Source organism: Hyperolius riggenbachi, chromosome 10 (genome assembly GCF_040937935.1).
Source record: "Hyperolius riggenbachi isolate aHypRig1 chromosome 10, aHypRig1.pri, whole genome shotgun sequence".
NCBI lineage: Eukaryota > Metazoa > Chordata > Amphibia > Anura > Hyperoliidae > Hyperolius > Hyperolius riggenbachi.
This window is the reverse complement of record NC_090655.1, coordinates 240,563,845-240,578,503: the sequence shown is the minus strand read 5'-3', so window position 1 is coordinate 240,578,503 and position 14,659 is coordinate 240,563,845. Positions and strand designations below refer to the sequence as shown.

At 47.6% G+C, this 14,659-nt stretch overlaps 1 protein-coding gene across 1 annotated transcript in view; it reads right to left on the bottom strand.

The window, feature by feature from the left end:
* Positions 1–14,659, bottom strand: part of LOC137536986 (uncharacterized) — a 136,712-nt gene that overhangs the window by 22,787 nt on the left and 99,266 nt on the right. The window contains 2 exon segments of the mRNA XM_068259149.1: positions 5,868–5,997; positions 9,650–9,829. Of these exon segments, the coding sequence (XP_068115250.1) occupies positions 5,868–5,997; positions 9,650–9,829 (310 nt within the window).

The window sequence follows — 14,659 nt, the reverse complement described above, 5'->3', positions numbered from 1 at the left end:
AGGCTGTCAATGAATAAAACAGCAAGTTGCCTCAAGATAAAATAATTAAGCAGCAATATTATGATTATTATTGATTTATAAAGCACCAACATATTCCGTGGCAACATATTCATAAACATATTTGTTTAACAACACAGTGCACACCCCAGTAAAGGTAGCAAGTGAGCTCTCCCATCCCCCCTCCCTCCCAGTAAAGGTAGCAAGGTGAGCTCTCCCATACCCCCCTCCCTCCCAGTAAAGGTAGCAAGGTGAGCTCTCCCATCCCCCCTCCCTCCCAGTAAAGGTAGCAAGGTGAGCTCTCCCATCCCCCCTCCCTCCCAGTAAAGGTAGCAAGGTGAGCTCTCCCATCCCCCCTCCCTCCCAGTAAAGTTAGCAAGTGAGCTCTCCCTTCATCCTCTTCCTCCCAGTAAAGGTAGCAAGGTGAGCTCTTCTGGATTCACAGAAAGTGTGCAATAACTGTTTAAACAAAATTAGGCAGGGACATAAATTTGGGTACCACAAAAAAAAATAATTTAGTAGACCCTCCTTTTGCAGAAATTACAGCCTCTAAACTCTTCTTGTAGGTTCCAATGATAGTCTGGATTCTGGTTGAATGTATTTTGGACCATTCCTCTTTACAAAACATCTCTAGTTCATTCAGGTTTGATGGCTTCCGAGCATGGACAACTCTCTTTAACCTTCCTGGCGGTAAGCCCGAGCTGAGCTCGGGCTATGCCCCCGGAAGACACCGCTCAGGCCCCGCTGGGCCGATTTGCATAATTTTTTTTTTTTGCTACACGCAGCTAGCACTTTGCTAGCTGCGTATGCAATCCGATCGCCGCCGCTACCTGCCGATCCGCCGCTATCCGTAGTGCCGCAGCCGCTCCCCCCCCCCAGACCCCGTGCGCTGCCTGGCCAATCAGTGCCAGGCAGCGCTGAGGCGTGGATCGGAGTCCCCTTTGACGTCACGACGTCGAGGACGTTGGTGACGTCATTCCGCCTTGTTGCCATGGCGACTAGGGAAGCCCTTCAGGAGATCCCATTCTTTGAACGGGATCTCCTGATCTCCGATCGCGATTGGAGGGGCTGGGGGGATGCCGCCAAGTAGCGGCTATCATGTAGCGAGACCTTGTCTCGCTACATGAAAAAAAAAAAAAACGGCTTTGCTGCCCCCTGGCGGATTGTTATAAACCGCCAGGAGGGTTAAGTCACACCACAGATTTTCAATTATATTCAGGTCTGGGTACTGAGATGGCCATTCCAGAACGTTGTACTTGTTCCTCTGCATGAATGCCTTAGTGGATTTTGAGCAGTGTTTAGGGTCGTTGTCTTGTTGAAAGATCCAGCCATGGTGCAGCTTCAGCTTTGTCACTGATTCCTGGACATTGGTCTCCAGAATCTGCTGATACTGAGTGGAATCCATGTGTCCCTCAACTTTGACAAGATTCCCAGTCCCTGCACTGGCCACACAGCCCTACACCATGATGGAACCACCAAAATATTTTACTGTAGATAGCAGGTTTTTTTCTTAGAATGCTGTGTTATTTGTCCTCCATGCATAACGCCCCGTTATGCCCAAATAACTCATCAGTCCACAGCACCTTATTCCAAAATGAAGCTGGCTTGTCCAAATGTGCTTTAGCATACCTCAAGTGGCTCTGTTTGTGCTGTGGGCAGAGAAAAAGTTTCCTCTGCTTCACTGTCACTGAGGTAGAGTGTGGCTCTCCTTTAAATAATATAAACAGACAAACCGAGAGCCCAATATAGTGTAGTAGGTATTAACCCAGGAGGAACAAATTGACAAGTAAGTATTATACTTACAAACATGGGTTACCGCTCAGGCAACCACTGTATAGGCAGGTGGGGAGTATAGACCTGTCCCCACTCAGGACTAAGATGTTGCTCTCTGTGAAAGAAGGAAATAAGGGTGTATCACCCTTCCACCAAGGGTGGATAACTGGATAAATCGATGTACAGAGGCGCCAGTAGGATAAAAGACACTAAAAGGTTTAAAAAAATACAGGTGGTGGTGGTGGTGGTGGACCAGCCAACCTAAAACAGACACGATGCTGTTGATTGAAGTCAACAATAATTTATTCACATACTCCACGACAAACTGCGACGCGTTTCACGGGCACAGATCCCGCTTCTTCAGGCATTAAAAAATAGGAGTATCACACTACAAAATGACAGAGATAAAGACCATATCAGGGAGCTGCAAATGTATGGAAACGTCAATGTATACTTATAAAAATGGGAAGATAAAGAAGTGGTAGCGTATGGTATGATCTGGCGTATGGTACTCTATTCATCCATACAATTTAGTGTTATTAATAAGTCACAATCACTGTATCTCTTACCACCCCACACACTGAGCAACAGGGGCGTTCCTAGGGTCCTTGGAGATCAGTGGCACCTGGGGGCACTAGGTGGGGGGTATGTGCGGCGCGCGCGCAGCGGCAAAAAATGGGCGTGGGCGTGCAGTGAGTGGGTGTGGCCATGGGTGGGGCCAATCGTACATTAGATTAGGACAGTGGTGGCGAACTTTTTGGAGGCCCAAACTGCAACCCACAAGTCACTTATCTATCGCAAAGTGGCAACAGCAATTTAAACTAAATACTATACAAACGTTTTAACTCATACAAGAACATTATGGAAAATCCAAGTTGAAAAACTGAAAAGATAACCTATTTCATCCATCCTACTCCTATTGTCTCATATGATGATGATTCAGCTTTTCCCATAGTCTCGCAGTTAGCAATCATGTGACCCTCAACAAGACAAATTCAGCAATCATGAGGCCCCTATCAAGACAAATTCAGAAATCATGAGGCCCCCAAGACAAATTCAGGAATCATGAGGCCCCCAACAAGACAAAGTCAGCAAGCGTGAGGCCCCCAACAAATCTTGAGGCACCTAACAAGACAAATTCAGCAATCTTGAGGCCCTCAACAAGACAAATTCAGCAATCATGAGGCACATAAATAGACAGTATTTCACATAAATAGGCAGAATGCCCCCTTAATATGGTAGACACCTCTCACCTGGCTTCTGAATTCTCCTCTACTGGCTGCTGTACCTGGCAATACTGTTTTTGGCTGGATTGGAGATGATGTGTGAGCTGAAAGGCCTGGCAGTGATGCTGTGGCCGATGTTGTGGCTGGGTTGGCTGGCAGTGATGCTGGGCTGTGCTTGGCTGGTTGAAGTAAATGCTGGCCTGACTAGTGGCGATGCTGTGGCCTTTTTGATAGTGATTCTGGGCTGGTTGGCTGGTGGTGATGCTGGGCTGGCTGCCCTGGATAGTTTAGGTAGCGACAGGTGCCCCCTAGTTAAGGTAGCGCCAGGAGTACCCCAGTTTAGGTAGTGACAGGAGCCCCCCAGTGTAGGCAGCGACAGGCACCCTCCAGTTAGGTAGTGACAGGGACCCCCAGTTGGGTAGTGAGTGACAGCAGGGACCCCCAGTTGGGTAGTGAGTGACAGCAGGGACCCCCAGTTGGGTAGTGAGTGACAGCAGGGACCCCCAGTTGGGTAGTGAGTGACAGCAGGGACCCCCAGTTGGGTAGTGAGTGACAGCAGGGACCCCCATTTGGGTAGTGAGTGACAGCAGGGACCCCCAGTTGGGTAGTGAGTGACAGCAGGGACCCCCAGTTGGGTAGTGACAGCAGGGACCCCCAGTTGGGTAGTGAGTGACAGCAGGGACCCCCAGTTGGGTAGTGAGTGACAGCAGGGACCCCCAGTTGGGTAGTGAGTGACAGCAGGGACCCCCAGTTGGGTAGTAAGTGACAGCAGGGACCCCCAGTTGGGTAGTGGGTGACAGCAGGGACCCCCAGTTGGGTAGTGACAGCAGGTACCCCCAGTTGGGTAGTGACAGCAGGTACCCCCAGTTGGGTAGTGACAGCAGAGACCCCCAGTTGGGTAGTGAGTGACAGCAGGGACCCCCAGTTGGGTAGTGAGTGACAGCAGGGACCCCCAGTTGGGTAGTGAGTGACAGCAGGGACCCCCAGTTGGGTAGTGAGTGACAGCAGGGACCCCCAGTTGGGTAGTGAGTGACAGCAGGGACCCCCAGTTGGGTAGTGAGTGACAGCAGGGACCCCCAGTTGGGTAGTGAGTGACAGCAGGGACCCCCAGTTGGGTAGTGAGTGACAGCAGGGACCCCCAGTTGGGTAGTAAGTGACAGCAGGGACCCCCAGTTGGGTAGTAAGTGACAGCAGGGACCCCCAGTTTAGATAGTGAGTGACAGCAGGGACCCCAGTTAGATAGTGAGTGACAGCAGGGACCCCCAGTTAAATAGTGAGTGACAGCAGGGACCTCCAGTTAAATAGTGAGTGACAGCAGGGACCCCCAGTTAAATAGTGAGTGACAGCAGGGACCCCCGTTGGGTAGTAAGTGACAGCAGGGACCCCCGTTGGGTAGTGAGTGACAGCAGGGACCCCCGTTAGTGAGTGAGTGACAGCAGGGACCCCCGTTAGTGAGTGACAGCAGGGACCCCCGTTAGTGAGTGACAGCAGGGACCCCCGTTAGTGAGTGACAGAAGGGACCCCCGTTAGTGAGTGACAGCAGGGACCCCCGTTAGTGAGCGAGTGACCAGGGACCCCCGTTAGTGAGTGAGTGGCAGGCGCGCTCCCCACCCCACCTACCTTGCTGCTTCAGACCTCAGGATCAGCGGGCGACCCGACCAGATACAGCGGGCGCCGGGCACAAATATGCGGAAGTGATGTCACTTCCGCATATCAGCGGTGTCCGCTAGGTCCTAGCGCCCGCTCTATCTGGTCGCCCGGCGCTGATCGAGGTCTGAATGGCAGCGCAGCGGGGACCGCAGGGCAGAGCGGGGCAGCGGCGGCCGGGAGATCAGTGGCACCCCAGGACAGATTGGGGGCACGGGCCCCCCCAAAATAGGGCTAGCGACGCCCCTGCTGAGCAATAAATTATACACCAGATCATACCATACGCTACCACTTCTTTATCTTCCCATTTTTATAAGTGTACATTGAAGTTTCCATACATTTGCATCTCCCTGATATGATCTTTATCACTGTCATTTTGTAGTGTGATACTCCTATTGTTTAATGCCTAAAGAAGCGGGATCTGTGCCCGCGAAACGCGTTGCAGTTTGTCGTGGAGTATGTGAAAAAATTATTGTTGACTTCAATCGACAGCATCGTGTCTGTTTTAGGTTGGCTGGTCCACCACCACCTGATTTTTTTTAAACCTTTTAGTGTCTTTTCTACTTTAAATAAGGTTGCCCACTTCTAGGGTTAAAATAAATTCCATGACTTTCTATTTTTCCTACCTTTATGGCTACACCCCCTCTCCGGATTCTGTTTGAGCGGCAAACATCATGAGCTGCTGCTGGGCTTAGGATAGCTGGGCAGCTTGTTTCTTTCCAGCAGGAGTATCTGAGTGGTGTTTCTTTCTCGCGCGCAAGTGTATATTCTTTATTGATCTAGCCGGAGCTTTCTTCCGGTGTGCAGAGTTCCTCCTACCTCCGTCTTGCCCTTACTTCCTCCGTTGGCCATATTGCTTATGGGCACCCTGGGAGGAGTGGCTGGGCGTCCTCTGTCATAAAGACAGCCTCGGCAGTGAACAGAGAGTCTATTCTGTCTCCATCGCATCCTGCTGCTGGTTTATGGTGTTGTGCTGCCATCTTGTGGAGGATTAGGGTAATTTTTGTAGAAACGAAGAAATATATGTCATATTCTAGGTTCTGCAGTAATCAAAGCAAAAGTAGCCACCTTTTGCTTTGATTACTGCTTTGCACACTCTTGGCATTCTCTTGATGAGCTTCAAGAGGTAGTCACCTGAAATGGTCTTCCAACAGTCTTGAAGGAGTTCCCAGAGATGCTTAGCACTTGTTGGCCCTTTTGCCTTCACTCTGCAGTCTAGCTCACCCCAAACCATCTCGATTGGGTTCAGGTCTGATGACTGTGGAGGCCAGGTCATCTGGCGCAGCACCTCATAACTCTCCTTCCTGATCAAATAGCCCTTACACAGCCTGGAGGTGTGTTTGGGGTCATTGTCCTGTTGAAAAATAAATGATGGTCCAACTAAACGCAAACCAGATGGAATAGCATGCCGCTGCAAGATGTTGTGGTAGCCATGCTGGTTCAGTATGCCTTCAATTTTGAATAAGTCACCAACAGTGTCACCAGCAAAGCACCCCCACACCATCACACCTCCTCCTCCATGCTTCACAGTGGGAACCAGGCATGTAGAGACCATCCGTTCACCTTTTCTCGGTGGTTGGAACCAAAAATCTCAAATTTGGACTCATCAGACCAAAGCACAGATTTCCACTGGTCTAATGTCCATTCCTTGTGTTCTTTAGTCCAAACAAGTCCATTCTGCTTGTTGCCTGTCCTTAGCAGTGGTTTCCTAGCAGATATTCTACCATGAAGGCCTGATGTCACACAGTCTCCACTTAACAGTTGTTCCAGAGATGTGTCTGCTGCTAGAACTCTGTGTGGCATTGACCTGGTCTCTAATCTGAGCATGCTGTTAACCTTCGATTTCTGAGGCTGGTGACTCGGATGAACGTATCCTCCGCAGCAGAGGTGACTCTTGGTCTTCCTTTCCTGGGGCGGTCCGCATGTGAGCCAGTTACTTTGTAGCGTTTGATGGTTTTTGAGACTGCACTTGGGGACACTTTCAAAGTTTTCCCAATTTTTCGGACTGACTGACCTTCATTTCTTAAAGTAATGTTGGCCACTCATTTTTCTTTACTTAGCTGCTTTTTTCTTACCATAATACAAATTCTAACAATCTATTCAGTAGGCCTATCAGCTGTGTATCCACCTGACTTCTCCACAACGCAACTGATGGTCCCAACCCCTTTTATAAGGCAAGAAATCCCACTTATTAAACCTGACAGGGCACACCTGTGAAGTGAAAACCATTTCAGGTGACTGCCTCTTGAAGCTCATCAAGAGAATGCCAAGAGTGTGCAAAGCAGTAATCAAAGCAAAAGGTGGCTACTTTGAAGAACCTAGAATATGACATATTTTCAGTTGTTTCACACTTTTTGGTTATGTACTATACTTCCACATGTGTTAATTCATAGTTTGGATGCCTTCCGTGTGAATCTACAATGTTCATAGTCATGAAAATAAAGAACACTCTTTGAATTAAAAGGTGTGTCCAAACTTTTGGTCTCTACTGTATATTAGGAAATAGCAAATTCTTTTTGTTTACTGGGAAACTTTTTTATTTAAAAAAAAACAAAACAAAAAAAACATTTTCTTTCTTTCTTTTCCACTTTTCTTTCCTTCTTCCATGGAACTAAGTGATTTCAATGATTTCATTTTTTTCTTGCAGTGTACTTCACTTCATGGATAACCCGGAAATACATCAGGCAAGAGCCCCGAGGTAGGTTCCTTTTAAATAGAATAAAAAAGGAGGGTCTATGAGCTGTTGGCCTAATCAAGTCTCTGTCTTCAGGCCTGACAGAGTGAAAAAGAAGGAGCAGAAGAAGCATACAAAATATGATGAAGAAAAGCCTCATTCAGATTGTCGAATAGAGTCACCTGAGCGATCTCATCATTACGATTGCAGAGATTTCTATTACTATTCTTATTGAGATTACTCGAGAGATCGAGGCAGATATTACAGATCTAGGAGTCGCTCAAGAGAAAGATCAAGATCTCCTGTATCACGTTCTTCTCATACATGATGGGCTTGTGATCTGCCTGCATTGCCAGATAAGAAGCTATGTTCCAATTGCTTACTAAATGCTGCCGGTGGAAAGGAAGAAAAATCAAGGGAAGCTCTTGACTTAATTAGAAGAGTAAACATAAGTAATAATGGGCATCCAGACAAGTGAAGAAATGAGTTAATCTATGCAGAGAATAATGTTCCTGATGCATAATGCCTTATAGGGGTGATAATTGCCCTTGCTGCACACAAAGTTCCAAAGTGTCTGTAATTGAGGATGTTTCCCCTTTAAGAGTGAGCTAAGAGGTGGACCATGCATCCCCAGGAAGCATTTATAGTCAGAGGTGAAGAAGGTCAAGCAAACTTGATCCTGAGGAAGATGGACGTTTCTTGCTATTAAAACATGTCGATCTGAGGGGCGCCTCTGTGGTAAAAGTTGTTTTCCACCAACAAATGTATCTACTGCAACCTCACCACGGCTACACAAGCAGGAGTAGCATGCGGCGGTGTGTTGAACGCAGGAAGAACCACAGGGATGCCTGCAGGAAGTGACGTCACAGCTGACCGAGCAGCTAACCCGGAAGTTGCGCTCCACACTAAGGCTTGCTGATACGCAGCGTGGGGTCTGCGGGGAGCGGCGGATCAGAGCAGATTCTGTCTAAGCTGTGAGTCGGTCTCAGCCAGGGGAGTGAGGGCTACCGGCCAGAGCCCTAGAAGTATAGATTTATACATACCTGAGGCTTCCTCCAGCTCCATAAGCCTCGATCGCTGCCTCTGTCCACCAGTACCGGGTCCCATAATTTCGGCCAGTCGACGCAAGCGCAGTGCGCTCCCTCCGTACTGTGCAGGCGCATGCGTACAAAGCTGGAGGGAGCCCCTGCGCATGTGTACAACTGGTCGCGTCCGGCAGAAGTGATGGGACCCGGTACCAGCGATAGAGGCAGTGGAGGATGGCGGCGTGGGAGCGATCCAGGCTTATGGGGCTGGAGGAAGCCCCAGATATGTATAACATATTTTTCAGCTATGGTTCATCTCTGGTTCCCTTTAAGCGCTCTGGCTCTGCAAATACTAGATGTTGAATGGTGATAAGGTGGCGCAAGATAATTAGGAACTATCATTGTAATCTTCCACGGAGGACGAGTAATAACTAAAAGGAGTGCTCTGGCCCTTGCATGGGAATCTGAGCAACAACAGCCAGTAAAAGTTATTGCCACTAAGAGATTGGAATGTAGGGAATCAGGTGGTCCCTGTATGCATGATGTGTATGAGTGAGGATGAATAGGTGGTAGTAGTATTAGTATGGTAGTAGTAGTAGTATTACATATTTATATGACTATTGTGCAATAGTAAGTGCAGTGATCAGAAACTCAAAGATAGAGAGGAATGGTCGGACGCGGAGAAAAGATTAGCTTTCACAAATAAATTAGCAAAATTATATCCGGTCACAGGGGAAGAGATGACGATTATGACTAAGTCACCACTGGTGGACTCCTCGTTGGTGGACCTGGTTAAACAAACATCACCTGCACAACGGTAATTGCGCCAGCATCCCGTGGGCTTAATTTCATGAGGCAGCAGCCAAGCTTAAAAATTTCCGCCTAGATGCACATGATGGTGACAGTAGAGATGTCAGCAACGTGGAAGAAGAAGACACTCCTCCGCCTTCCCTAAAACAGATTCTACAGGGAATAACGGCCTGCCAAGAGGCTCTCACCCACATTACTACCAGATTGGAGGAGGTAAAATCCGATGTATCGCTACTCAGGGCTGACATGAAAACGCTCCGCACTAGAGTCACTGCAGCGGAAGACCGTGTGAGCGTCATTGAAGACCGGGTAAAGCCTTTAGAGCGTGACTCCTTTCAAACACAGCACGATGCCCGCATACTAAAGGAATGCCACGAGGACCTTGAAAATAGAAACAGGCACATACTGTGTATAGTTTTTTATACTCTTGCAGTGGAATTCCAGTCTCAGGAGACAAAGGAGAGCCAGTTTGAACCGGACTCTGGAGGCAGGGTTACCCTTGGGATCACTTTGGAGAAATGAAACTCAAGTACTTCTAAAGTCATTCCAAAGAATAGCATGAAAGTGAAAGCTAAATTACAGGAAGTCTCATGAAGGACACAGGTTATCCCACCCAGTGAGGAGGTCCAAGTCGTCTTCACATAATCTTGATTGGACTCATAGAGGGAAAAGACTGCCTGGAGGGAGGAATATGTTAGCATATTAACGGGGGTATAAAGGATGGGATGGACAAAGGAATTGGACTTTTTCTGGCTAAGCGAAGCTGTAGTTAGCTTGCGGTTTCTGTATGCTGGCACATGAAAAAGTCCTCAGCTGAGTAAATAAAGATTTCTACTTTTATTGGCAACAATTGGAGAAGGTCTCATCGTGTAGTTTATTTCTTTTAACATCTGGTCCTTCGGAACCGGGAACCTATAGTCTATAGGAATTGAGGCCTAGGAGCGCGTTTTTACTGGGCTACTATTGGATTGTTCGCCAGTCACAAAGACCCCCGGGGCAAAACGTTCCCTTCAAACAACTCGCAACTAGGCCTCATGTCCTTGTGACATACGGTTTATTTCGAACCGTGAGACTTCTTCAGCCTAGGGCAGTGATCTGCAAACTTGGCTCTCCAGCTGTTAAGGAACTACAAGTCCCACAATGCATTTGCCTTTATGAATCATGACTGTGGCTGTTAGACTCCTGCAATGCATTGTGGGACTTGTAGTTCCTTAACAGCTGGAAAGCCAAGTTTGCAGATCACTGCCCTAGGACGTGGAACGCGACGGGTGCCCCCTCTCTTCCCTATTATATGCCCTTGCTGTGGAACCCCTGGCTTGTCGCATTAGAGCTCACCCCCAAATTCCTGGCTTCTGCACTGCTCACACTGAGGAAAAGATAGGGTTGTATGCTGATGACACAATTCTCTACCTCGCTGACCCAGGTGAATCCTTCACCTGTGCGCTTACCACCATCAAAGAATCGGGCTATTACTCTGGCCTTAAACTTAACAAAACCAAGTCAGTCCTTATGCATTTAGATCAGGTGCCCGCTGCCGCCTGCCCCTCCCATCAGGACCTTCAAACAGTCCAATCATTTAAATACCTTGGTGTTTAGATAAGCCTTTACCAGCATGCCTACCTACAATCTGAAATCCTCCCTTTAATACAATTAGTTCAATCCAAATGCAAAGTATGGTCCAAGCTCTAACTCTCAGTTATTGGTAAAATTAACCTAGTTAAAATGGTACTACTACCCAAATTACTAGACATTCTGCAGCTAGCACTTTGCTAGCTGCGTGTGGTATGCGATCGCCGCCGCTACCCGCCGCGCCGAGCTGCTAGCTACATGATTTAAAAAAAAAAAAAAAAAAAAAAAGTGCTGCACTGCCCCCTTGCCGCAAGAATTGGACCGGCAAGGGGGTTAACATAGTACGCAGCACTGTACAATACATAGGATTACATTGAATGATAACAGGGGTGACCGACAGCACAATACAGGTAATAGGAAATAGATACAACAAAACATGTAATAAGCAATAAGATACACAACACAATACAGGTAGTAATACAATGCCAGATCATACACTAGAGTTGTAATGCTAATAATACAAGTTCACATATTCTGGGTAGGGTGTACAATCATGTATGATACACAAAAGGATGAGGGCCCTGCCAAAGGCTCACAATCTAGAGGGAGGGGTGGTGACACGAAAGGAGGGGGATGCATGTAGAAGTTCTTGGCAGAGAGAGTTAGGGCAGCGCCGAGGTGAGGTAGGCCTCCTTGAAAGTTTGGTGGCAGCTTGGTCTTGGCGGATATTGATTGATGGATTTCCCAATATGACCGAGTTTAGGTATCTTCCCATCATGTCCTTCAGAAGGGCTCCTACTATTTGTGAAAAGTCTCCCACAAGAAAATGAGAGACTGAGAGCCCAATATAGTGTAGTGGTTATTGTAGAGGTTGGATAAATGAAGAGAGTACAATAGATATACTCACAAACCAGGGTTACCGCCAGGCAACCACTGTATAGGCAGGTGAGGAGACTGTCCTGTCCCCACTCAGGATTAAGAAGTCGCTTTCTGTAGATCAGAAAAAAGGGGAGATCCCCCTCCACCAAGGGTGGATTATTATGCAATATAGAAAGAACAGAGGCGCCAAAAGGGTAAAATCACAATACTAAAACGTTTAAAAAGTGCTTGGGAGGCAGTGGTGGGCTTACCTCCTATAAGCAGACACTGGAAAACTGTCTGTTTCAAGAAAAACAATTTTTTTTGGTACATTCCAAAAAAAGGCTGCAACGCGTTTCGCAGGCATAAGCCCGCTTCCTCAGGCAATAGAAATAGGAGTACACAACAGTGTTTGGGTCAAGATACGCTAGGCCAGGGTTTCTCAACATGCGGTACGCGTACCCCTGGGGGTACGCCATACCATTGCAGGGGGTACGCACAGTGGCTTGTTACCCATGCCAAAAAATCTATTTATCTTCTCCTGCTCAGTGCTGCTTTTTACAGCTCCCCTCCAGCTCTGTGCAATGTCCAGTGCTATACGTTAGTGATTAGATAATATAAAGTTCAATCAGAGGAGAGAGGAACTATAGCAGAACCCCTGCCAGGCAGAATGAGCTCGTCCACCAGTGCTGCCACCTCAGGAATGTGGAGGAGGAGAAGAGAAGAGGAGAGAGATACACATTACCACGTGCTGCAATAACGGAGACAGAGTGACAGAGCAGCATGAGTTGAAGCTGCTGCTTATTTGTGTGTGTGTGTGTTCTGCTTGTGTATGCTTTGTGTGTGCTGTGTGTGTGTACTGCTTGTGTGGGCTGACTGTGTGTGTACTGCTTATGTGTGCTGACTGTGTAATGTTTTATGACTGTATGTATTGCTTGTGTGTGCTGACTGTGTGTGTGTGTGTGTGTGTTCTTTGTGTGTACTGCTTGTGTGTGCTGTGTGTGTACTGCTTATGTGTGCTGACTGTGTAATGTTTGCTGACTGTTTGTACTGCTCTTTTGTGCTGTACTGTGTGTGTGTGTGTGTGTGTGTGTGTGTGTGTGTGTGTGTGTACTGTTTGTGTGTGCTGACTGTATGTGTGTGTACTGCTTGTGTGTGCTGTGTGTGTGTGTGTGTGTGTGTGTGTGTGTGTGTGTGTGTGTGTGTGCTCACTCTGCCAGTCTCAGACAGCACCCTTTCCTGTCCCGCACCACCCATCACCCTCTGCCAGCCTCAGCCAGCACCCTCACCACCCATCTCCCTCTGCCAGCCTCAGCTAGCATCCTCACCTGTCAGTCACTGCCCACCACACTCTGCCAGCACCCTCACCTGTCCTCTGCCACCCACCCTTCAAACCCAGCCAACACCCTCACCTGCCCCTCACCCTCTGCCAGCATTCTCACCTGTCTCTCCCACCCTTCACCCTCTGGCAGCCTCAGCTAGCCCCCTTACCAGTCCCTCACCACCTATCATGCTATGCCACCCTCAGACAGCACCCTCACCTGTCCCTCACCACCTACCACCCTCTGCCACCCTCAGACAGCACTCTCACCTGTCCCTCACCACCTATCACCCTCTGCCACCCTCAGACAGCACCCTCACCTGTCTCTCACCACCCATCACCCTCACCAGGAGTTTCCCCACCTAGCACCCACATCTACCTCTCCACATCCAGCACCCACAGCCAGCACCCTCTTTCATCCAAGCATGTGCGCTTGCGCACACATTTGCGGGGGGTACATTGCCGAGATGGAGAGGCAATAAGGGGTACTTGGTTTAAAAAAGTTGAGAAACACTGCGCTAGGCACCTCTGTGCCTAACAAACTTGACCCAAACACTGTTGTGTACTCCTATTTCTATTGCCCGAGGAAGCGGGCCTACGCCTGCAAACACGTTGCAGCCTTTTTTTTGGAGTGTACCAATAAAAATTGTTTTTCTTGAAACAGAGAGTTTACCAGTGTCTGCTTACAAGAGGTAAGCCCACCACTGCTTCCCAAGCACTTTTTAAACGTTTTAGTATTGTGATTTTACCCTTTTGGCGCCTCTGTTCTTTTTATATCTCCCACAAGAAGGTTATTCAGGCAGGTGATGCAAGTACTGGTATGCATCCCTGCCTGAGCTACCACATGTGCAATAGTGTTATTAGAAGTAACCAATTTGCAGATCCATCCCTGGGGACTCCATACAACATCCGTGGTTTTTTTTACATGTGATTCCACGTTCATCATCTATTTGTTAAAATGCCCTTGTGGCAAAGGATCGGATTTATTCTCACAAGTCAGCTGTAAGGCACATGCAGATTCTTACAGACAAGGCAAGAGCAAGAAATCACATAAATGAAAAAACTGAGGTCTGCACAGGCTGGATTTGAAGGTGAAAACATGTTTATTTACAAAATTGCAGCAATTCAAATATACATCCACCCTACACATACAATCCGATAAACACAATGAATCCCAATTCCAGAACCTCTCTAACTGACTATCTAACTATACAAATATGTACAACAAATATGCAATAACACAGATCATACAATGGCAAAAACAGGAACACAGATCTCACAGTATATACAGGAGTGGATAACCAAATTGGCATGCAAGAGATAAGCCAGACAGGCAATAATCAAACCAGGTAATCAGAAAATATCAGTAATACAGATAGTAGGCAAAGAGAATAGTCGGAGTAGCAAGGGTCAATACCAGTTCAGAGTACAGGAACAAGGATCAGGGAACACAGGAATAATGGCTAAAGTCACAACACTGCAGGAATACCAGAATAATCTAGCAATCTTCTGCTAGGAAGTCCACCCTTAAAGTGGATCTGAGATACACAATTATGCAATGAGTAAATGTTTTTCTTTCATATAGTTTATAGGGCATTCCTCAAGCCAAATACTTTTTTTGTTTAGTTTTAATACTCCCTATAAACTAAACACGCCTTGCCCACAACTCCTTTTGTGCCTTGGCACTGTAGCAAGGGCTTATGGAAGCTCAGTCTGGGCAGAAGGAGGAGGAGGTTACTAGCCATTGATTTCAGAGGGG